Source organism: Rhinatrema bivittatum, chromosome 12 (assembly GCF_901001135.1).
Source record: "Rhinatrema bivittatum chromosome 12, aRhiBiv1.1, whole genome shotgun sequence".
Taxonomy (NCBI): domain Eukaryota; kingdom Metazoa; phylum Chordata; class Amphibia; order Gymnophiona; family Rhinatrematidae; genus Rhinatrema; species Rhinatrema bivittatum.
The window spans coordinates 51526058-51552142 of NC_042626.1; the positions used below are offsets into that span (position 1 = coordinate 51526058).

The window sequence follows — 26085 nt, forward strand, 5'->3', positions numbered from 1 at the left end:
GGCGCATGCAGGCTCAAGGCTGACACCTCAAACATCCTCTTCATTTGAATCTGCAGTTTGCGATCCTGCACATTCTTCAATGCAGCCCAACCTGCTATCGGGATAATGGTCTTCCTTTGTGACCACCAACACTGTAACATCCACCTTATGCAGCTTTAGGCATTCCAAAGTGTCCTTCGACATCGGACACAACTTTACCACTGCCCTGATGACCTTCAAGCCGGCCTCCGAGAATCTAACCCACCAGCTTCCTGATCTTCCTGGGCACTGGAAAAGCTTTTGGTGGACCCCACAGGCCATCCAGCACTCTGTCCACATCCACCGTGTCTGAATCTTCCTGAGTAACCTTTTTACCCAGCTCATCCATGACATGAGGGGTCTCAATTTTTCGTTGCGAAACAACCGGACGATCCTCTGGTCCATCCCCCTCGGTTACTGGTATGTCGTCCGGATCTGCCACATCATCCCCATCCAGTGCTTCCAGATCACCCATTCCAAGGCCATCGCTCAGGTCATACCTCGGATCATCACCGGCCTCAAACGGATCCTCATGATCAAAACATTCCCTGGCTTCCACCGGGAACCCTGATCCAGAGGTCCGAGCCAGTCCCAAGCAACTCAGAAGACTTCCTGATCTTCCTGCCGGGACCACCTTGGCCCTTTTTACAGGCCCCTGCAGCTTTCCTCCCCAAGGCCGCTTTTCCACTGCTCCTTGTCTGGCCAAGAATAACTTGTGCATCAACAGGGCAAAATCCGTAGAAAAATCCTGCTCTTCCGTGGGATCAGACTCATCCAGATCCCTCACCTCTAACAAATCTCTCCTGGAAGTAGCCCCACAGTGGAAAAAGAAGGAGGAGATCTCTCCCTAGGCCCTGCTGGAGCAGAATCCTTTTTTTTTTTTTTTTTTTACCTGCACCTCTGAAAGCACTTCCACACCTCCAGCCCCGCCACCCCCGGGTTTCTCTGACGTGGGCCCCACAGACCAGGTTCTTCTCCGGCGTCCTCAGAGATTCCTTCACCTCCCAAGGCAAATTTTAGCACACAGGGCATTAAAATCTAGGTGCATCCAGCGCAAGCTGCAGGCTCAACAAGCCTACCACGTGGATGCCTCGTGGTGAAAAGCTGATCACTGTGTGGGGAAGGACTGCCAAATATTGCATGCAGCTGTTGCGCACTGTGCCCCAAACAAACCCCGAGTCCCCTGGCGGCATCAGGTACTTTTACAAACCTCTCCGCAAGCAATCCCAGCTCAACAGCTTAACCGGCCTGCTCACGATAGAGCCTAGCCTCAGCAGCTTGTCTTTTTTCTTTTTTTATTTTATTAAACAAGCAATAAAATCCAACAACAAATGACAAAGAAATACTTTCCTCCTGGAACGTACGACCCAGGGAGAAGCCTTCTACGGGGATGAAGGATCTAGGACCCCTGGTTATCAGTCCCAGGAGGTAGATGCAGACACACGGTCAGGGATTGCCAATCCCCCACTTGCCGGATCCACCTGAGGAATGGCCCACAAAGCTGCCTAACACCTCAGGAAGCGGAATCTTCTTCTCTTCCCAATCTATCTTCCAGGGAAATACTGAGAGACTGCAGGTGGCACTCTCGGATATGTATCAGTGCCTCAAAGTTTTTGTTCTCTGCCTCCATCTGGACTGATCTGGGGTATGAACAGGAATGTGATGATGGCGCCTAAAGGGCCCAGAGCATTCTCACGCTCACCAGCAATGGATTGCATCAATGCCACCAAACAATGCTGCACCCAGGGATTCAACGGCGCTTGACCTTGTCATGAACAGTTCGACTATATAGCGCCATCCCTGGTGCCCGCAGACATAGACAGCTCAGCAGCACCAATAGAGAGCCTGGTGCCCAAAGGCTTGATAGACTAGCGGTACCAAGGATGCCAGGGAGTCTATAGGCAGAAGCTCTATGGCCCCAACATGCCTCATCAGTACCCAAAGGAACCGATGGCTGCCTCAGCTCACCTATACATCCGAGGGTGACTATGCCATGACCTCGATGGCATCTTTTGCCAGCGACTATGGCTGACAATAGCCTCGACAGCAACCCTAGCACTCATTAGCACTAATGATGCCCAAAGCCAAGTGGGGCCTCTGATGCCCCCAGATCCCAGCAGCTCAGGGCCCCTGAGATCATCGGCATCCATGGGGCCTAATAGCCAATGATGTGACAGCACGATGCCCCTTGGTACCCCATCTGGACACTGCAAAGGAGCCTCGAGGGCACCGGACCATTGTGCCTGAATGACTCGGCACTCAAGGGTGCCTCTGGTCAATGTAATCCCAGAGCTCAACAGCACCAAGGCACAAAACCCCTAACGCCCTCAAGGACTCTAAGGAGCCCCGATGGCTGATGGCCTCGAGGGCGACCAGGGTGCTCAATGGCAATCCCAGTGCCTTGTCGATGGTGTTCAACATAATTAAGAGCGGCAAAGAATGGTATTGCTGGCTAAAATGCCCGATGGCTTCCAAGGCGGCCCCAGACCTTGATGGCATAGAGGGAGACAATGGTATCGAAGCAGCTCCGCATTGTAATGGTATTGAGGCCACACACCTCAATGGCAGTAAAAGCAGTCATGCACGCACCTCGATGGAAGTAAGGCCATTGATGGCATCAAGGGGGTCCATGGCGCTCAATGGAAGTCCTTGTCCCTGACACAGTCTGGACCAGAACACTAGAGGTCGGTGCCACTACTCCGCCAAATCGAGGCCCAAGACATTCGATGACACTAAGGTCGACTCCATTCCTCCAATGCATCAAGACTCTATGGTGCCCCCCGATGCCTATAGCACAGAAGGCCCAACCAGCATGCTCGAAACATGCCCAGCACTTGATGGCACCCATGTGGCCCTTATGGCATCGAGGACACCCCAGCAGCCTCAAGAGTGACCATGGCGCTCAATGGCAGTCCTGGTCCCAAACATGGTCCTGACATTGACGAGTCAGTCCACTGGTGCACTGGCACAGGTGTGCAAGGGCAACGGTTACTGGGCATGGCACCAAAGGTGCAGCAGCAATGCCACTTGCCCAGGCTCCTGTTCATCCTCTCTCACAAGGAGACTGTACTGCCATCACAGGCAAGCAGAAGGGGAGGCTACATAGTCCAAGGCCTGCCCGTGGAAACTAGTTCCTTTGAATGTGGGAAAGATGAGCTCTTCTCTCCCCCTGCACAGGAATGGTGTGATACTCAATCTCCTCACTGTCCAAACCTCAATTGATACCAATTGGTCAGTGAAACAACATGGAACTCCTGCCCGGGTAGAACTCAGGCGAGTCCCCAGGCTCAGCAGCCTACACGGATCATCCACGAACTCTATTCTGTCAGTCCTGCCAGGACCTGACAAAGGTACAAAAACAGACAGAGCAAGGAAAAGACACAGCTACTAAATCCTGCAGTTTAGTAAGGGATAGTATTAAGACTGCCAGGCTACCCAGCAAGTAAGGCCCACCATGCGGCTGGCAGACAGTGGAAAGAGGAGGGAAAAAAGGAAAAAAGAAAATAAAAACTACCATAAGGTAAAGGAAAGAAAAACAGCTGCAGCTCTAGAAAAAATAAATTACAAAAACCGTGAGAGAGCAAAGCTGAATACCATGACACATGGCTCCCATGACCGCTCGGCTCTGCGGAAAAAAAAAACCCCAAAACAGAGGGACTCTGCCTAGAGGGCAGGGTGACAACTAAAGCTGCACATGCTCAGTAGGGCATGTTTGAAAGTTCTAGAATCTTTGAGATCAAAGTTCCGGACCGGGCTCCATCCAATGATGTCACCCATGTGTGAGGACTAACTTCCCGCTTGTCCTTGGGGAAAATAAATGCTAAACTTACAAGGCCAAAAGGGGAAAATTGAGAATGTCATGCATCTTACTTTTAGGCTCATGGGGTAATGGTTTAGATCAGATTCTCTTTTTTGCACAATACCTTTTTGAGGCCCCGCTGAATGCTGCAGTTCTTACAGGAGACGACCTTGCAGTCCCAGTGCTCGGAAGCCCCACAAGTCAGGCAGAGATCGGGATCGCACTCTCGCACTGCCAGATAGCATGGGCACTGCTTGGTGTTACACTGCGTCTTACAGCGGCAACCTGGGAAACGATTCTGACCTGGAGAAAAATCAAGAGAGAATTTAGTAACATTATTCTGCAGTGAATGAAAAAGATGCAGCTTTAGGGCTGCCTTTAATACCCACTTTAAGAGGCCATTAAAATTATTTATTTATTTATTTATTTTGGACTTTTATATACTGACATTCATGTAGAAAATTTACATATCATATCGGTTTACAGAGAGAACACAAAAGTTGCAAATAGCATTACATAGAACAGGGTGACATGGGACTGGGAATAAGGGATCAAAAACAAAGGTAAATAATGACAACTGAAAAAGTGTGAGCCACGTGAGGATTAGAATGACTCAAACAATATCAAATCAAACAATATCAAATCAAACAATGACTCAAACAATATCAAATCAAACATTGACTCAAACAATATCAAATCAAACATCAAAATAGCAGCCGTTTCAGACCATGACTGAACAAGTCTACACTCCATCCCTGACATCACTCAAAGCTTCAGCTTGTATTTATAATACACAGTCATCTTTACACTAAAGCCCGGGGACTCTGAGCTATGGTCCACAGATCTTGATTTTCTGGCCCACCATACCTTGCCTGAGGTTGGATACCGCCTGTGAAGGAATTTTTTGCTCCCTGACAATTACCGGCAGTGGTAGAGAGGCTGGCAGGGTTTCCCCAGCTCCATTAGTGGAGGTGGAAAAAGATGCATGGTGGTGGTGACAGGAAAGGTGATGGGATTTCCTTTCCTCTCTGTTATTCCTCCCTCCATGACAGGGGGCGGATGGAGGGGAAAGCAGAAGGCAGGTTTCTCAGCAGAGTGGAAGTGCTGCTAACTTCCTAGAATTATTATAATGAAACAGTAAACTCTTACTGTTTAAAGTCTTAATATTTACCAACATTAGCCTCCCCCCCCCCCCTCCCCAACTCTTAGAGTCATTTGTTTTGAGTTGTGGTACCTTGGACACCAGGCATTGTATTTCATTTGGATGGGAGGGAAGGGTTTGGCTGGGAAGGAGATGGGATGATCTTGAAATTAAGGGGCTTTTTTCCACCATTAAAGGGAAGGGGAAGTTGCTGCACAGTTGACATTCTGCTTTTTATTTATTTATTTTATTTATTTTTAGGGGGGGGTTCAGTTCTGACTTGGAAGGTGGCAGGGGTTTCCGAAGACCCCGGTGATTTTTTTGCGGCTTGGGGGGGGGGGGGAGGCATTTTTCTGGGCTTCTGGCCTTTAAGTGATGGTGGCCCTGGCAGAGGTGGGCCACCATCACGCAAGAATATCCTGTACCGCCACTTTTTGTTGCATGTTTGCACTGTGATAAAAAAAAAATCGCGCTGCAGTAATGTTGGGGAGGGGTCCAATATCGTAGGTACGTCACCCCATGATAAACTATAGCAGTTTAGTAAATCTCCAGGTAAGGATGGACCAGAACTCCTTCCCGGAGAGAGGCCGCCACTACCATTATGACCTTGGTAAAAGTGCGCGGCGCTGTGGCGAGACCGAACGGGAGCACCCGAAACTGGAAATGTTGGCCCAGGATCTCGAACCAGAGATACCTCTGATGGCAGAGGCGAATTGGAATGTGCAAGAAAGGCTCCGTCAGGTCAAGCGATGCCAGGAATTCGCCGGAACGAACTGCCGCTATCACAGCCCTCAGGGTTTCCATTCGAAAATGGGGAACCTTAAGGACCCAGTTGACTCGCTTGGGATCCAAAATTGGACGAAAAGAGCCTTCTTTTTTGGGAACGACGAAGTATATGGAATACTGGCTGGTCCCTTGTTCCTCCACCGGGACTGGAACTATGGCACCCAGTTCCAGCAGTCTGCTCAGAGTCTGGTCGACCGCAGGCCACTTTCGACTTCCACAGGGAGAGATTAGGTGAAGGTCCGGTAGGTCTCGAGCACATTCTAACACGTAGCCTTTTTCTATCATCTCTAGGACCCACTGATCCGTCGTAATCTTGGCCCATTCCTCGAGAAACAGGGACAGCCGTCCACCTAAGTTTGGAACGGAGGAATGGGCCGGCCGTATTTCATTGGGAAGAGGACTTTGTGGCAGAGTGTTGTTGGCTACCATCCCGGAAGGGCCGACGTCCACAAAAGGAATGAGACCAGGATTGGGATCTGGAAGCATTGCCTCTCGGAAAGGAGCCCTGTGCTCTGCTGTTATATCGACATTGACTTCGGAAGTGAGTGCGGGAAGGAAAGAAGGCCTTAGACTGTTTCGGGCGGTCCTCCGGCAGCTTATGAATCTTGTTCTCGCCCAGAGATTTAATAAGCTGTTCTAGGTCCTTACCAAAAAGAAACGGACCCTTGAAAGGGAGAGTGCCCAACTGCGCTTTAGAAGAGGCGTCCGCAGCCCAATTCCTCAGCCAGAGGAGATGCCTGGCCGAGACCGCGGAGACCATGGCTCTGGCTTGCACCCGCAGAAAATCATAAAGGGCATCGGCCCCATACACAATTGTGCCTTCTAGCCGGTCCACCTGCTCCACCTCTTCAGACAGGAGGTCTCGGTTGCTGAGTAATTGTTGAATCCACCTGTGGCTTACCCGCTGCATGAGACTGCTGCAGATTGTCGCCCGAACTCCTAAGGACAAGACCTCAAAGATGCGCTTGAGATAAAGTTAAAGTTTGTGGTCCTGAACATCCTTCAATGCCGTGGTCCCCACCACCGGGATGGTGGTGTGCCTGGTAACTGCAGAGACAGAGGAATCCACCTTGGGTATCTTAAGCATTACCAAGCAGGGAGAGGGTAGAGCTTGTCCATAGCCCTAACCTCTCGGAGTCCTGCCTCCGGGGACTCCCATTCCCGAAGAAGCATCAGCTTGTGCATAGGATGGAATGGGAACGTATGTGGAGGAGCCCTAAGTCCTGCCAGGACCGGATCCACATTAGCGGGAAAAGCGGCTGTAACAGTATCCTCAGGGGGCACCTCAATTCCCAGCTCCTTCAAAATGAAGGGAATGAATGGTTCCATTTCCTCCCTTTGGAATAAGTGAAGCACTCGTGGGCCTCCCCCTCGAGGGGGGGCTTGGAAGCAGTGAGTCAGAATCCTGATCAGGGACCGCCGGCGGCTGGGGAGGGTCAGGAGGCGGCGGGACCCCCAGCACCACCCTGACCCTAATGGAGCCCTGCCCCTCTGGCGCCATAGGAGGCTGCGGAGAAAAAACCCACGGGCTCTTAGCTAGGGGACCCTGGGGGAGGACGGGGACCTCCTCGTCCTGCAGGCTAGCCAGATAAGATTTGTGCATGAGAAGCACAAACTCCGTTGAAAAACGAGGCTTAGACTTTCCAGGGATCGAGGAGGAAAGGGAGGGGGAAAGGTCAGAAACCCCCTAATCGGGAGGAAAAAACGGAAAATTGGGCTCACCTCCCTCCTGCAGTCCCGATTCAGCATCAGGAACTGCACCCAAAATGGCCGCCATTCCCACGGTTTGCCGAGCCGGGAACGGCCTGACCACGCAGCATGCAACTCGGCCCCGGGTCGCTTGTTTCGCGGATGCCAAGGAGGGACCCTCTCCATCTGGCAGGCACTCGGAGCAGAGCCCGCCATGGGAGAGCCGCGTGGCAGGCTCCCACACAGGCGGTACAGACGCTGAAACGCAGCATCAGCTGAGGAGAAAAAAAATCACCGCAAAAAAAAAAAAAAAATCAGCTGTGCTGAGCTCTGCCGGCAAGCAGAGGCAGAGACTGAACCCTGCACGCTGCCGGAGCTGTCTGCTATCCTTAACGTTTTTTGCTGAGAAAGGCTAAGTTTTCTTTTAAGTCTCTTTTTCTTTTATTTTTTTTTAAACTCAGCAAATACAGGGGAATGAACTTCCCTGCCACAGGCCCGAGACTTTCCAGGGATGGACAGCCAGCAAGGGGGAGTGACTGGATCACCAGTATCGCCCCAAAAGGTCACCGGGAAATAGGGAGCCTAGGCTGAAGAATCAAAGGGCAAGCCCCCCTAGGCCCCCAGCTGAGCAAGGAGACAGAACTTTCTTTTTTCTTTTTTTTAAATAATCAATCAAAACTAATACTTGCTTGATCCTGATACAGAAAGAGTACAAAATCCCCACAGGGAGAAGAAATTAAGGAGAAGAAGGGGAACCGCGGGTTCGGCTGCCTGCATCTGCTAGACAGACAAATACTGAAAGGATGCAGGATAGGCTCTATCCTGATATAGGATACCCTTTCAGTTTTGGTCTGTCTCCATCTGCTAGTCAGGAGGCTCAACCCACCATCTGGACTGATCCAGGTACGTACAAGGGAACCTAGATTTGCAGGTTTGCACTTCTACCATCTACTGGAGACAGAGAAATACTGAGGGACTGCAGGTGGCACGCTTGGTTAAGAAGCAGTGCCTGAAAAGCTTTTTAGTTCTGACTCCATCTGTAGGTAGGGATACAAAACCCACTTGTCTGGACTGATCTAGGTAATGAACAAGAACAGAAGTCCTGACCCAGGAATCAAATCTAGGTCCTCTGCGTGGCAGTGTCCGACACCAAGTCTGGCCCCAGTGGCCAATTTGTATCTAGCTAACATTATGTCAAATATATATATTAAAACTTCTATGGAAGATAACTCAATTGAATCCAATAACATTGTTTATCAAACTCAGCCAAGAACACATCCAACAGCATGCAGCTTCTTAGCATGCTTAGTGGGTCTGCTTGAGTCTAGTGCAACTAGTTGGAGTGCACCAGCATTTATAGACACCTTCTGTTTCTCTTTTATAACTCAATAAGCAGCCCCAGCTAAATTCTCCCAAACGTGAAAGAAATCAGATTTGCTGCTTACAGTCTGGGTTGCACTGGCAGAACTTTTCACAGAAATTCTGGGTCATGATGCAGGGGCATGTGCTGTCACATGGGTGATCGGGATGATCACATGGTTGGTAGTTGTACACTTGATTTGCTGAATTATCTGAAAAGAATTGGTGGGAGGAAAAATATCTGTGAAGATTAAAACTTTGCCCATGCAAATATTTAAAAAATAAATCTGTGTGCATATGTATGTGTATTTACATATACACTGAGGGGTAGATTTTAAAAGAAGCGCGATCAGCCTACTTTTGCTTGCGCATCAGACTCAAGCAAAAGTACGCTGGATTTTAGTAGATACGCGCGGAGCCGCGCGTATCCACTAAAATCCTGGATCGGCGCGCGCAAGGCTATCGATTTTGTATAGCCTGCGCGCGCCGAGCCGCGCTGCCTCCCCCCGTTCCCTCCAAGGCCGCTCCGAAATCGGAGCGGCCTCGGAGGGAACTTTCCTTTGCCCTCCCCTCACCTTACCCTCCCTTCCCCTACCTAACCCACCCACCCGGCCCTGTCTACACCCCCCCCTTACCTTTGTCGGGGGATTTACGCCTCCCGGAGGGAGACGTAAATCCCCGCGCGCCAGCGGGCCTGCTGCGCGCCGGGCCACGACCTGGGGGTGGGTACGGAGGGCGCGGCCACGCCCCCGGGCCGTAGCCACGCCCCCAAAACGCTGCCGACACGCCCCTGGAACGCCGCGACGACCGGGCCCGCCCCCGACACGCCCCCGACACGCCCCCCTCCGAGAACCCCGGGACTTACGCGAGTCCCGGGGCTCTGCACGCGCCGGGAGGCCTATGTAAAATAGGCTTCCCGGCGCGCAGGGCCCTGCTCGCGTAAATCCGCCCGGTTTTGGGCGGATTTACGCGAGCAGGGCTCTGAAAATCCGCCCCTGAGGCAATATATAATTATGGGGGTAATTTTGTAACAGTCCACATAAATCAGATTGCAAATGTGTGCAAAAAGTACACCAATTTTAAAAGTAAATTTACATGTATAAGTGTGCTTTGAAAATTATTCCACCAAAACTAGCTGTATACAATTACTCGCGATCCTATGTACTCAAATTTTGTGTGCTTGCAAATACTTCTGCATTTTCAAAAGTAAGTGCACACCCTCAGGAATGCCTTCACTCAGTCTGGGTAAACTTACTCAAACTTTACTTGCATATTGGGTAGACAGTTTTATGACCGGCCATTTCTGCATGTATAGCTGTGCTTTATCTGCAGAAATGCCTATGGAAGTTACCATCATGATTAGTATACACTGTACATGATGATAAAATAATCAGAAACACACAAAGTCAAATCAACGCAAGCTTCAACTATCTAACAATATAAATATATACATCTGACCTGGTCTCCATATATAATCTTACCTTTTTTTAGTTGAATTTTTCGACAGTGAGCAGCCCACAGTCTGAAATATAAGCGCAGAAAAGATGGATTCTCTATACAATGCTATATTTTATTGATATTCTTTTTTCTGATGTAGAATCAGGTTTGAGCCACAAATGGCCCAATGTATTAAATGACGGCAGCAGTCTTAGTGCCATGATCCAATGTGATTTGTATCTGTATCATATCATTAGGATACAAACTGTGGGGCAACAGTGGCAGTGCTACAGGCAGATTCATAAATGTATGCAGGAGGCGAAACAAACAGAATGCCTAAGGTCTTGTAAGGCAGTAGTCTGGTAATTTTTTGCTTTTTTAACATGTGATAAAGAGACAGAATTAGACATCTCATATACGTGCCAAAACATTATATTCAAGGCTCAGACTGGCTCTACATGAACTACAAGTGGAATCCACTTGTAGATCCTGGGGTGAATGCATGCACATGGATGAATGGCTCAGATAGGAAAGGTATATCATCTGCAGTTGTGAAAACAGCACTGCACCCATGTGCATCACAGCAAACAGACAGTGCAGCAGGATAAAAAATATGATCAATATATTATCACTTTGGAACAGATCATCTCTGAAATAAGGTGGCATCTTCTCCTTTTCCACTCATCTCCGAATACAGCCCACTTCAGATACCGTAATGTGCCACAAACAGCAAACAGACTGGACCGCCTCCCACATCATCTCAACTGGCCGGTTTAGCAGAAGGAAGGTGGAAGAGAGTAACAGGAATGGAAGAAGAAAATAAGGTAGAGAGTTGTATGTGGAAGAACATACTACCACAGGGACACAGACCCTACCTTTTAAAAAGATTGTGAGCCACTTGCCTGTGTTTCCTTTTTTTTTTCTGGGCAGTGTTCATGAACTCCTTTATTGGCACTTTCAGGATAAGTGAGTCTTTAACCGCAAACTGAAAGACCTACGCAGTAAGAGATATAAATGGTAACAATTCCATCCTTTGAGCTTTAAGATGAGAGAGAGAAATAAAAGCTTCTCTTTAACCTTGGTACTGCTTCACCATACATTTCTAAGCTTCTTTTACGTCACTCCATACCTGCTTGCATGTTTTAGTCCCCATCAGTCTGGCAATGGAACAGAAGTTGTTGAAGTAAGTCCCATGGAAGACACGGAAGAGAGATTCCTCAGCCCCTGACCACTCTACAGGCTCAGCTGGCTCTTCTACCACTGAGAGATCAGAGGTTACACTGCTGAGTCTCTGCTTTGTGGGGGTCTGGCAGCGCGAGTTTGCTTCTGCAAAAGAATATGACAACCAAAGAACAGAGACAATAGTGAAAAACAAGGATCTAAGAGGAAAAAATATTGTTATAGAAACTGGGTAGATTTCTAACACAAAACAAACTATGCTGAAGAATCTGAACTGACTGACTATTTAGAAGACAGTATTGTGCACAGATCTGGGAAGACTGGAGATTCACATTCCAATCTCATCACCTTTCACTGCATTATAGATGTTAGCTCCTACTGTTCTCATATCAGGCAGTATATAAATAAATATATTAATAATTTATATTATATTATATATATTTATATTATGTTATATATATATTATATATATTATATATATAATAATATATTAATATATTTATAATATATATATTATAAATAAATAATATATATAAATAAACAGACAGACACAAATCAGTTCAGTAAACCTTGTCATGGTATTGTACATACTTATGGAGTCTGGCATCACAGGAACACTGTCCTATCACATAAGGCTGACACTAGCTTCAAGGGGGAAGATATGTGATTGCCACATACAAGACCCCTCATTCCAAGAGAACTACTACAACTCTGAAGCATGAAGTTGGATGACAAAATCCATCCCCACAGGTACCAAGGGCTCTCCCGATTTCCAGACCTGTGCTGTAACCCCTGTACCATTCTTCCTCCTTAAACCACACATTCCAAAAAACTAACGCTATTTTACCAGATGAGCTGGATGCCCATTCATTGCCCGTGTCTCTGTCGCTGTCTCCTTCCTTTGTTTCAGCGGCAGTAGAGGCCGAAGCACTTGAACAAGGAGCACCAACGCCTTGCTTCCTCCTGCGCCGCCGGCCAGAACATTTGGATCTTGGATTGTTAAGCATCGCATATTCCTTGGCTCCTTCCTGGGATCGAAACGTTTTAAACCAAGACAGAAGATGAGATGAAAATTCCTTTAATGAATGGACCATTAGTAACAATGAAAGATCCAGGCCATGGACTATTTAAGAGAGACCTTTTATGTTCAGTTTGTATTTTTTATGGGAAATTAACAGTGTTTATAATGAACAAAAATGGGAGAAAATGAGCAGGGGAGAGATTGTCCTTTTTCTCCAGTGACTTGCTCTCATTTTTTTATTATAATAAACACTGAATTTCCCAGTCAAAATAAAATAAAAACTGAAAATGAAGTTCCCTATTAGGTATAAGAACATAATTCATAAAATTTCCTCCTATTTTTTCTTTGGAGGGAGAGGGGGAGGGGCTAGGAATAGAGAATCCCAGATCACATTTTGAAGGCAATAATAGGAAAATTGGTCCTTACTTGCTAATTTTCATTCCTAAAGTACCACAGATCAGTCTAGACAAGGGAGTTTTGCAGCCCTACCAGCAGATGGAGGCAGAGAACAAAAACATTGAGGCACTGTTTCATATACAAGATTGCAACCTGCAGTCCCTCAGTACTGACCTGTACCCAAGCCAAACTATAGTGAAAAACTCAACTATCCCCTGTCTTCCCTAAGGAAAATAACCAAACCTGGTCATCCTATAGACTCTGAATATATACGTACTGAAAACCTGATCTGATTTTGTCAATGTAATCAGAACAGTCTTTTGCAGATAAAGGGCTGAGTTTCTGGACTGATCTGTGGTACTTCAGGAATGAAAATTAACAGGAAAGAACCAATTTTTCATTCTTGTTTGTACTCCAGATCAGTCTAGACAAGTGGAATTTACCAAAGTGCCCCTACACTGGGTGGGCATCCAAAAGACCCGATCTCAGCACACTCTCGCCAAACATTGGCTCCCCCAGCGCGCAAACTACCAACCGGTAATGCTAGGAGAAAGTGTGCAGCGAAGACCACGTTGCCGTCCTACAGATCTCCTGTGGTGACAACTGATACTCAGCCCAGGAGGTTGCCTGCGCCTTCGTACAGCGCGCAATCCCTCTGGAACTTTCCGACCCTTCCAAATATAGGCCGAAAAAATAGCTTCCTTCAACTAATGAGCAATTGTGCCCTTAGAAATTTTACTTCCCTTCTTTGCTCCTCCAAAAAATACAGATGATCCTACTGCTGAAAACTGTTGGTGACCTTCAGATACCACAAGGGCACCCAAACGTCCAACAAATGAAGCTCCCCTGCCTCTGGAGTTTCAGATAACGAATTCAGAAACACAAGAAGCTCCACTGTCTAGTTATGGTGGAACAAGGAAATGACCTTCAGTAGAAATGAGGGCACCGTATGCAATGATACACCATCATCCATAACTCTCAGAAACGTCTCTCTAAAAGGACAAAGCCTGCAGCTCCGAAATTTGCTTGGCCTAACAAATTGCCAACAGGAAAAACCACTTTCAGGGTGAGGACCTTTACGACTCCCTCCACAATGGCTCAAATGGAGGTCCACACAGGACTCGAAGAACCAAGTTCAAATTCCATACTGGACATAGTCTGTGCATGGGTGGCCACAAATGCTTGGACCTCTTCAAAAACCGTACTACATCCAGATGCGACGCCAAAGGCCTCCCCGCTTGGAGTTTACCTCTGAGAACACCAAAGCCATCACTTGCACCTGAAGGGAATTATACGCTAGACCCTTAGACAAGCCCTGCTATAAAAAGGCCAAAGTACGAGGGATATCCACCCTTAATGGAACCATGGCTTCCCCTATATACCAGGCCTCAAAAACTCGCCACACCCTGAGACAAGCCACATACATGGACGGTCTCCTGGTCTAAAGCAAAGTGGTAATCACCAGCTCAGAGTAACCTTTTAACCTTAAACGTCTCCTCTCAAAAGCCAAGCTGCAAGACAAAGGCAATCTGACCGATCCTATACATTCTTGCTTTAACAGACCTGGCAGATGAGCTAACCGGAGGGGCCTGTCCACTGCGAGATGAATTAGATTTGTGAACCACAGACAACATGATCATTCTGGCGCCACGAGCGTCTATTCCCTCGACTCTGACCTCTCATCTGCGACCGAAGAACTGCATCACCTTGGCTTTGTTTCGCAATGCCATCAGATCCAGCTGGGGAGTGCCCCAGCAGTCCCGAATAAGTTTGAAGGCCTCCATCAACAAATCCCTTTCTCCTGGGTCCAACTGTTGCTTGCTGAGATAATCTGCCCGCATATTTTCCACTCCAGCCACATGTGAAACTGCCATACCCTCCAGGTGATGCTCCACCCAGTCAAAAAGCTCCTGGGCCTCCAGAGTTATGGCGCAACACTTAGTTGCAACCAGCCGACTAAGATACACCCCCATCATTGCATTGTCAGAGAATATTCTCACTGCATGTCCCTGGACCTGAGGGACGAAAAACATCAGTGCCCTGCGAACCGCTCTCATTTCCAAATGATTGATAGACCAGGCCACTTCCATAGGTAACCACTGACTTTATGCCATTCTTCCTAGACAGGCTGTTCCCCCACCACCACCACTGAGGCTGCCATCTGTGGTCACCACCACCCAGTCCAGAGTCTCCAGATCCAACCCCTTCTCCAAATTATGGTGAGATAGCCACCAGGAGAGACTGGATCTGGATTCCCCCTGCAGTGGTAAAGGCCACTGATACTCCTTTGACAATGGACTCCAATGGAACAGCAGTGTTTGCTGGAGAAGCCACAGGTAGACAAATACCCATGGTACCAAATCAGATGCCATAGAACCCAGAACATATTATCTGAGCCTGAATCTTTACCACGCTCTCCGGTATGATAAAGTCCCTGCCAACCAGGGTATTAAACCACTCATCTAGGTAGTCCAACAACTGGGTCGGCGTCAGATGACTCTTGGCCAATTATATGTCTTGCCGGTTCCCCAAAATACCACTCGTTTTATTGTTCATTTATATGGTAATAACAGCCTCCCAGTTTATTTGTTCCAAGTTATATTATCCTTGTTATATGTAACAGCATTCTTACATGCAAGTTAATGTTAATATGTAAACCGAATTGATTTGTAACTCTGCTACATGAATTTCGGTATATAAAAATGCTAAATAATAATAATATCACCCATCTGAGCGACCAACATCTCCATCACCTGGTGAACTGCCTGACATTCCTCTTCGGATTTTGCTCAAATGAGCTAATCATCCAGATAAGGGTGGACAAGAATCTCCTCAAGGCAGCCGCCTCCACCACCTTCACTTTTGTGAATATGCGTGATGCAGTCACCAACCCCAAGGAAAGAGCCCAAAACTGGAAATGCTGCCCCATCACCATGAACTGCAAAAACATCTGGTGTTCTGGCCAAATGTGTATTTGCAGATAGCTTCCATCAAGTCTTAAAGCCGCCAGAAACTCTCCTTTGCAGACCACTGCAATTACAATCTGCAATGTCTCCATCCGAAAACGCAGCACTTGCAGTGCCATGTTGACTTTCTAGAGATCCAGATGGGCTGAAATGTACCCTCATTCTTGGGGGACCACAAAATAGGTAGAATACCTTCCTTGCCCCCTTTCTGGTGGAGGAACCGGTACAACTGTGCCCAACCTTTGTAAGCAGTGCAGTGTATCCCGTATTGCCTATCACTTGGTTCGAGATACACAATGGGACACCATGAAAGCTTTTCTGATTGGACAAGAAATTTCTGAGGTGTAACCATTTCTTGTCACCTCTAGAACCCACTGGTCCGACATGATCCTGGTCCACTCTTTGTAGAAAAGGGATAACCTCCCTTCTACCTCTTCTGCCGAAGAGTAGACCTGCCCAACTTCATTGCGAAGCCGTTCGTTCTCCAGTCCCCTGACCGAAGCCATCCCTGGAAGTCCTAGGGGAACCCTGAAAGGACTACTGTCAACTCGAGGTCTGCTTCTGCCTCAGACCTGAGGAACTCTTGACAAACCGAAACTGCCTGAAATCCCGAAAACGAGAGCATGGCGGAAAAGGTCTTGACAGCATTCTTATCCTCCACAACCTATTTCCCTTGGATTCTCCCAGATGTTTCATCAACTGTTCCAGGTCTTCTCCAAACAGCAACTTTCCCTTGAAAAGAAGGTTACACAGCTGAGACTTAGACCACACATTCACCAACCAGTTACGTAACCACAGAAGTCTCCTCTTTGCTACCGCAGAGACCATATTCCTGGCCAATGTCCGGAGCAAGTCATATAGCACATCCTCCACATAGGGCACCCCAGCCTCCAGCCAGGCTACCTGCCATAGACTCCTTCTCTTGTGCCTTCTATAGCCAGCACACACAGGCCCTCTGCATCAGGCTACCACAAATTGCTGCCTGGACGCTCAAGGCTGAAACCTCAAACATCCTCTTCAACTGAATTTCCAGCTTGCGGTCCTGCACATCCTTCAGCGCAGCTGACCACCCCACTGAGATAGTGGACTTCTTCGCGACCTCAAAGTCCACTGCATCCACTTTAGGCAGTCTCAGCAGTTCTAAGATCTCCTCCATCAGTGGATACAACTTTGCCATCACCTAACTGACCCTTCAAGCCGGCTTCCGGAGTATCCCAATCCTGGTTTACCAGCATTTTCACCTTCTTGGGCAACAAGAAAGCCTTTGGTGGTCCCCGCAGGCCATCCAGCACCAGCTTTTAGTTTTTTACCTAATGATGTATGTTGATATTATGTATTTCCATGATAAGATTGTAAAATCAATGTGAAGGTTTGGTCCATAAACCAGTATAGAAAAATATGATTGATAGATAAATAAATAAAGCCACACCTTCATTATCTGAAGCTTCTTGAGTGACCATGATCTCCAGCTCTTCCAAGACATGGGGAATGAGAGGCCCTAACTCCTCCTTCTGGAACAACCAGATGACCCTTGGTCCATTTCCTTAGGTCAGTTAGGTGTCTCATTCAGGTCAGCCACATTCTTACTTGCCCCTGTGTCATCAACTGGGTTGCCCACTGCTAGGTCATCCTCCTGATCTCCACCTGCCGCAAACAGATTGTCCAGATCCCCAGCATTCTCAAGGTCTATTCCCTTCAAGTGCCGATAGAGTCCCAGGTGAAGCAGCAAGTTCCCAGAATGTCCCCCTGGGTCCCTCCTTGACCCTAAGGGTTGCTTTTCCGCCACCCCCTGCCTAACCAAATAGGCCTTGTGGAGGAACAGTACAAAATCCACTGAGAAATCCTCCCTATCCACAGAATTGTCCTCATGCAGCCCCCCCCCCCCCCCACACACACACACAAAATCCTCTCCCGATGGCTGCCTCATCAGGGAAAGAGGAGGAAGGGTGTCCTTGGATCCTATGGGCACTGTAGACTTTCTGCTGCATGTCTCAATGCCACTACATTTTCAGCATCCCCCTCCCCCGGGAGCTTCTGACACCGGCCTTGCCAAGTGGGTAACCCTCTGACCACACGCAGCCTCTGCAGAGGTTCCTCAACCCCCCCGAGGCACAGCCAGTGCAAAGCGCACTTGCATTCAACTGCATCCAGCACAAGCTGCAGGCCCAACAAATTTTGGCATGCTGCGATGCCAGCAACATCGGGCTTACCATGTGGCAGCCACGCTGAAGAAAGCCCCACAACGACCCAAAAATCACTCCTCTGACCAGCCCCAAGACCCCCTGTGTTGGACACAGCAGGCACCTCCTCCCTAACATGATCACTGCCCTGAAGCTCACAGGCCTGCACACAATCTGTCCCAGCTTCCGCTCCTGTAAATTTTTTTTTTTTTTTTTTTTTTTAAAGTACCACAGCCATAATTCATCCCAAAACAAGAAAGCCCACACACACTTTCCTGCTGCCAGCCGATGATCTAGGGAGAAACTCTCCAATGGGACGAGGAAGTCAGGACCCCAGGCTGTCAGGTCCCTGTGAAAATGAAGGCAGAGCTTGTCCAGGGATTGCCAAACCCCCCTTCCCTTGCTTACCCGATTCCACCTGATGGGTAGTCCATGAAGGTACCTAATACCTCAGGGAGCTCTTGAAGCTGATCATTTTCTTCTTTTTTTTTTTTTTTTGTAATCTCACTCAGACTACAGGTTTGCACCTCTACCATCTGCTGGAGACAAGAAAGACTGAGGGATTGCAGGTGGAACTCCTGTATATGAAGCAGTGCCTCAAAGTTTTTGTTCTCTGCCTCCATCTGCTGGTAGGGATGTAAAACCCACTTGTCTGGAAAGATCTGGGGTAGGAACAGGAACAAAAAGAGGTTTACTGCATGCTCTTCATAGGGTTCGATTATTGCCATCTGTACTGATTATCAAAAACTCAAGGTATTTTATCCAAAAGGTATATATTCTAGAGAGTCACCAACAAAGAACAAATTTGCATGGGAAAGGTCAAACTCTGTACAGGGAAAGTAATTTTTTAATTTAAAGATGAGTTTGTGGCTGATCAGTCGCGAAAGGTGGAATATAAATTTAAATAAAATTAAATTCTCTTTCTGAAGTTGTAGAATGCTACATTTTAGCATTATACATCTTTAGGAAGTAATTCAGTTGTGACTATCTTTTCAAGCTAGTAAGACAACCACGAATAAATTAGAAATAAATTGTATATGAGAGGTAAAAAGTGGCATTCCTGAGGACGTAACAGTAAACTTCAGCCTTTGCTTTCTTGTGAACTGGATTTATCCTGATAACCTCATTTAAGGCAATGGTACTAGCAAAACCACTTTTTAGTTAATTGTTATTCATTAAGGGTCCCCTTTTGTCAATGTTTTATTTCATTGGTAAGGAATAAGTGGGTGTACTTTAGGAATGCTCCTCCTACTCAGCCACCCTGAGGAATCTAAGTGAAATGGGACCTAGGAGAGGTTGCAGAGTTCATATTTGTCAAAACCCCATGCAGACCAGAAAGATAAATGTAAAGTAGCAATAGGGCACAAACAGCTGGAGAATAATTTTTTTTTAAGCAGGAATGTCATAAATTAATTATAGCTATTATTCATACATTGTTACATTATTGTGCAGTGCACAGCAAAAAAAAAAAAAGAAAAAGTGGAACAAATAATAGTGGAAGAGTAAGCAAACAAGTCAAGATGCAGATATGGGAGTATTTTTCCTACTGCATTTGATGAGCATACATGTCTACAAATGAAAACACTTTTATGATTATATCTTCCTACCAAGAAATGTATTTCATGACAGGAGGAAACCAGTGAATGGAAGGGCATTTAAATTTCCTTAAGCCCATAATTTCCAGCTACCTCTTCCTACACACTAAGACCCACACAGACCTACCAGCCACAAGAAGCACTGTGTCCCACAGGGTTCGGTCTCGATCTTTATTTCTCTGTTGCTCCGCCTGTATACATTAGGACTGGCATGAAAGGCTAAATAAATACAAATGAGAATGTCTGTGTTGAAAGAGAACTCCATACAGCACTGAGGAAATAAATCAGAGATATAAATTCATTTGTTGATCAAGTGCCACATTCAGGCGGTCAGCATATGGTCATCAAGGGGCCTATGTTATTTATTTGCAGCATTTATGGCAGGAGGACTCCCAATTCTTGATATCCACACCTGTAGACAATTCTGGTTTTCAGGATAAACAAAATATGCCAATTAACTAGATTCTTGTCAACTTGTATACCTATCTGATACATACTAGCATAGGACAGGTCGTCATGAGTACCTGTGTTAGGGATTCAGTATGAAGTCTGGGAGTATAAGTCAACCACAACATTATAACCAAAACCCCCTATCTGCACCAGATTTGCCAACTTCTCAACTTTTTTTTTTTTTTATATAAACACAACCTGGCCACCATGATTCACACTTTAATCATAAGCTAAATGGACTACTGCAATTCCCTACTCCACAGAATCTCACTACACAACCTCAAATACTTCCAACTTCTACAAAATACAGCTGCCAGAATTTTAGTAGGAGCCAAAACATCTGACCATATAAGCCCTATGTTAAGATAGATACATTGGCTCCCAGTCAAAAACAGGATCCAATTCAAAACTACCTGCTTTGTGTTAAGGTGCTATATTGTTGATGCACATGATCTCTCCCAGCTTCTGTTCTCCTAAACTACCACAAGAAGCTGTCTCCTTCCCAAATGGCCCTTCTATCCTCTCTCTTCTGGCTTCTGCCAGATTAACCTGCACCAGACTGTGCATTCCATTATTTTGCCCATAAATTCTGGAACAAGATATCGCTATTCCTATACCAAAAGACTTCCCATCTCACTCATCTTCAGGAAAAGAGCCAAGACCTAGTTATTCAGCCAGGCCTTCCCCTAATTCCATCTCCAGAACTGTGACAAACCTATTAAAAAAATCAAAACCAAAAAACCTGTCTTTATCCCTTGACTAACTTGATCATGAGATCATAGCACTATGTTTAAAGGAATAAGTCTCCTTACTTTCATTTATCTCCTTGGATACGAATAATCATACAGTAATCACCACTGACATAATGCCAACATTATTTTAGGATTTATATAAAATCCAGTTTGTCATTGCTGGCTTTCTGATACTTCGTTGCATTCATATAGCAGAGTTGCTTACCTGTAATAGGTGTTCTCCAAGGACCACAGGATGTTAGTCCTCACATAGGGATGACATCATTGGATGAAGCCCCGGTCCAGAACTTTTATCTCAAAGATTCCTAGAACGTTTAAACATGCCCTATTGAGCATGTGCAACTGTAGTTATTACCCTGGCCCCCTAGGCAGAGCTCCTCAGTCCATGATATAGCTCATACATGGAGAAACCAACTCCATTGGGAGGCAGGTGGGTTTCATAAGCAACTTGCTTTCTTCAAGGTCAAGCAGGATGGTAGTCCTCACACAAGTAATTTCCAAGCTATAGGCTGTCCGAGCAGGACAAAGTGGGAAACCGCACCGTGCTGAAAGCACTGCCGACCCACAAAGGGGTCTAGGTGGGAAAAAGAGTTGGGTTCTACAAAGAGAAAGCCATAGAATCGACAGATGAAAACATACCATTCTTAGCAGGGGCGCCTAAGTTAGAAGAGTGATGCGAGTGCCAGCAAGAAACATACGGAAAACATTTCAAGCAGGGTTTCAGATCAGGAAACCCTGACAATACAGTAGGTCTAGAACCTCCTGGATGTAGGAAAAAGTTTACAGATGTAAACAAGAGAAGGACTCTTGGACGAAGTCACTTCCTTCGGTGTTACAAGACAACCGAAAATCCAACTGGGAACTGAGAACTCCCCAGAAATAAACTGGCATCCAAAGGACAGAATGCATCCACAGAAGTGTGTCCATGTTTGGCCGATAGGCACAATGGACAGAAAAACCCAAGCAATGCTTGGAAGAATAATCAGCAACAATGGCAAAGTCTGTGACAGACCCTACATGCCAAAGTACCAGACATAGCTGACCATGCAGGACAGCATCAAGAGTTTCAGGGGATGAAAGGCAATCCCTGAATGGGATCACTAGCCCAAAACTCCGAGCAGGGAGATGTTAGGCTTGAAGCTCATCCACACTGCACACTGTCAAGGGCAGGGCTATCCATCCTATCTATAGGATAGTTCAGGTGACCAAGAAGGCACTTTGGACAAGTGAGTAAAGCTAGGTAAGTACTGGCCAGAACCTGGCAAAAATATAGGAAAACGTGGTACATATCTTAGTGCATACCTGCAGGGAAAGATATACCATGAATGCCCAGCTTTTCCTCCACTCCCCTCGACATTCCAACTGGAAGTCAGAAGGAGCGAAGAACATAAGGAGGCAGACCCTATGGACTGCAGAGGTAAGAACAAGTTGCTAGATTGTATATCTCAACCTCAACCCCAAGCGAATAACTCACTGCCCCATTCCAGAATGGAGCTACCCACCGAGATAGAGCCCTCAGCCTGCTTGGAAAAGCTGAAACAGAGAGCGAATCCCCTAGGGAAGAAATCCAGAAACACTCCACCAAGAGACAGGAAGCCGGGGTGCCGTAAGTGCAGATCCCTGTCAAACAGGATTTCTTCACCGGCCTCAAAACCCTAAGGGTACTAGGACAGGGTCAGTGTAATCTCGAACAGATTGCCACAAACTTGACTTAGGTATTAATACTTCAGCCACGATTACATATACTTCCCCCAAGGAAGCACGCGGTCTAGTAAATGGAACACTCATTGCATGAACCAGGACTCCCCTCTCCTCAGACAGGGTTATTTCTAAAATGGGGGGAAGTATAGCTTGCAAGTCACTGAAACCAAAGAGCAGCACCTCTGTTGCGGCGTCCCTTGTCCCCCAACTCCTTCAGCCATGGATATGGCAATAGATTGAAAGGCAAACATGCCCATTAGATGGATTAGAACCCTCCTCACTGAGGTAGGGCCCCTGGAGGTGAGAATGACTGGCAATAGTGGTCCTTATTAAAAATGCCCATTGAGCTCTAGGTGAGTCCTGGATGGGAGAAACCCCTAATCTTCACCAGGGAGCTACCTTGGAATGGCTCCCTTGTGAAATAGACCTGCTGTGCCTTAAGATGACCTAAGGAGAGTGCTACCACTCGACTGGCTCTCAGAGCCCACGAGGAACAGAGCATGACCAACAGTGAGAAGCAGAGACATCCTTTCTCCAGAGGATGGAGAATGAGGGACACCTCTTGTAGGAGTGGACAACTGGGAATCCAGATGAGAATCGATTAGGGTTGCCCTGGAACCCAGTCTAATATTCCCTTCCTGAAGGGACAGGAAAGCAATGGGAATCGGATCCCGAAAACCTTTTAACTCTCGAGTTACAATTACTGATCGCCGAGGTTCAGAAGCAACCAATCTGCCACTGGCAGCCTACCCTCAGAGGGGGATAGGCCACCACAGAAATCAATGGAGGGACCCTAGAAAAAACAGTCCAATGACCATCCCTGCTGTCCACCAGTCCTAGCCTACAAGGAGAGGCACAGATTCAAAGAATTGAGGCTCCAGTTCAGCAATAACCTGCAAGGGACGGAGCCCCAGGGGCTTCTCCACAAAGAGGATTTGTGATCCGGGGCGGGGGGGGGGGGGGGGGGGTCGAAAGATATTCCTCTTCTGAGGAAAGAGAAGACTCACGACACTACCCTCCTGGTATCTATTCCCCTAAGAGTTCGAGAAGGAATGCAGTCCTTGGTCAGTCCTGTGGCTGGGGTACATAACCTGTTGTGCTCACCATGAGGGAAACAGACACAACACACATACACAGTAGAGGGCAACTGGAAGAACAGAGCCCTCCATGTAAAAGCATGCTGACTAGAACTTATACAGTATCCCCCCATCCTACGGATGGCAGCCCACCTACGAACCCACTCGCCATGCTTGTGAGTAGAATCCCACGGCACAGCAAGTTCAGAGAACCACCTAAGAGTCATTGGCTGCGCACTGCCAAAAAGCAATAATGACGCCTTCCTCGCCAGTTCTCCCCAGCACTTTGTGGTGCAGAACTGACGAGGAGGATGATAGAACCCAGAGTACTGTACAGACAGGGAGAATGCCGCCTGCCATCCCCCGAGGCGCTTGGAGCACATACCTTACACCATACCAGACCACACACACTGCGGTCCACTGTCACATTAACTCCAAAATGGAGTGAATTTATTTATTTTACTTCTCATTTTATATATCGCACAACAGATTCCAGATCTGCCCAGAGCAGTTTACAATTAAAACAATTAAAATTTACATTCAATGTAACCATATACATAAACATTAAAAATCACCTCCAATAAAACATGTAGAACATTTAATAGGAACAGTGTGATGACAGCATCCCCAGTATCACTGGGGCTCTGATTATGGCATGGTGGTAGGTGGCATTCTCTGGTGTCACCCCCCTCCAGACTGGCGACAACCAAGGATGCCAGGGGCATGTGCAGGCAGAGGCTCTACAACCCCAACACGACCCCGACATGTCTCATCGGTGCCCAAAGGAACAGATGACTGCCAGTGCCACTGACTACTTTCCTCGGCTCACCTATCTGTCCTTGGGCATCGATGCTGCAAGCTCGATGGCGTCCCTAACCAATGGCCATGACTGACGATAGCCTCGCTAGAGCTCATTAGCACCAATGGTGCACGAATCCAGGCAGGGCCTCTGATGCCCCCTGAGTCCAGTGGCTCAGGCCCCTGAGATCGTCCATATCCACGGTGCCCGATAGTCGTAGGCCAATGATAGAACAGCAAGATGCCTCTTGGTGCCCCATCAGGACACCGCAAGGAGCCTGGAGGGCACCGCACCACTGTGCCTGGATGCCTTGGCGTCCAAGGGGGCCTTGAGTGGATGGCAACCTCGGCGCTCGATCCGACCAAAGCAGAAACCCCTGTTGCCAGAGGGCTTCGGTGGCATTTGAGGGCTCTCAAGAACCCCAGCAGTCATTGGCCTTGAGGACAACCAGGGTGCTCAATGATGAGCCCAGTGCCCTGTTAATTGTGCTTGACCTCAATGAGAGTGGCGATGAATGGCATCGATGAACAACACGCCCAATGGCCTCCATGATGGTCAAACACCTTGATGGTATTGAGGACGTCGATGGTATCAAAGCAGCTCTGCACCACTATGACATCGAGGCCACACACATCGAAGGCATTGAGGGCAGCCATGGCAAAAAGACCATGTACCTCAATGGCATCGAGGGTGGCCACTCATGCACCTTGATGGGATTGAGGGTGTCGATGACATTGATGGCGATCATGGCACTCGAATGCAGTCCAGGTTCCCGTCACTAGAGGTCAGTGCTGCTACTCTGCCACATCGATGCTCAAGGCGCTCGATGACTCCAGTGCTTTGAGATACAGAAGGCCCTTACAGCATCGAGAGCAGTCACACACACTGATGGCATCGAGGGCTCCGCAGCACTTCGATGGCATCCAGGGTGACCATAGCGCTCAATGGAAGCCCTGATCCCCGACACGATCCTGACATCAAAGTGTCAGATCATCGATGCACTAGTCACAGATATGCATAGGCAACTGTCACTGGGCATGGCACCAAAGGTGCGGTAGCAAGCTGCTTGCCCAGGCTCCTGCTCACCTTCTCTCTCAAGGAGACTGCACTTCCATCACAGGCAAGCAGGAGGAGAGGCTATGTTGTCCAGGGCTCCTGCCCAAGGAGACTATTTCCTTTGAATGTGGGGAGGATGAGCTCTCCCCCTCCCACAGGAACGGTGTGGTCTCTGATCTCTTCACCTTCCGAACCTCAATCAATGCTGTTCGATCGGTGAAACATGGTACTCCTGCCCGGGTAGAACTCATGCGAGTCCCCAGGCTCAGCGGCCTACACAGATCATCCAAGGCCTGCTTTCAGTCAGTCCTGCCAGCAGCTGATAAAGGTACAAAGACTGAGAAAGGACAAAGATACTAAACTGCAGGTGCAGTATTTATTTAATAAGGGTTAGTAATAGACTCTGCCAGGGGTCTGACTAGGAGTCGACATGCAGCTGGCAGGCAATGGGAAGAAAAGGAAAAAGGAAAAGAAAATAAAACTACCATAAGGGAAAGGAAAGAAAAAAACAGCTGCAGCTCTAGAAAAAAATCACTTACAAAAACCATGAGGAGAGCGCAAAGCTAAATACCATGAAACACATGGCTACCGTGAAACACGTGGCTCCCGCGACCACACGGCTCCGCAGAAAAAAAAAGACTGAGGCAGTATTGCCAGGTATTTATGAAAGAACAAGCGCACTTTG

The 26085-nt window shown here is 47.5% G+C and overlaps 1 protein-coding gene across 8 annotated transcripts in view; it reads right to left on the minus strand.

The window, feature by feature from the left end:
- Positions 1 to 26085, minus strand: part of EZH1 (enhancer of zeste 1 polycomb repressive complex 2 subunit) — a 144260-nt gene that overhangs the window by 29829 nt on the left and 88346 nt on the right. For 7 of the 8 annotated variants that reach the window (XM_029572568.1, XM_029572570.1, XM_029572572.1 and 4 more), the window contains 7 exons: positions 19694 to 19785; positions 12256 to 12436; positions 11359 to 11555; positions 11105 to 11223; positions 10274 to 10314; positions 8879 to 9004; positions 3942 to 4120 (listed from right to left, as the gene is read on the minus strand). In XM_029572568.1, the coding sequence (XP_029428428.1) occupies positions 3942 to 4120; positions 8879 to 9004; positions 10274 to 10314; positions 11105 to 11223; positions 11359 to 11555; positions 12256 to 12436; positions 19694 to 19785 (935 nt within the window). The remainder of the gene's footprint in view (positions 1 to 3941; positions 4121 to 8878; positions 9005 to 10273; positions 10315 to 11104; positions 11224 to 11358; positions 11556 to 12255; positions 12437 to 19693; positions 19786 to 26085) is intronic. The other variant, XM_029572573.1, reaches the window with a different exon arrangement.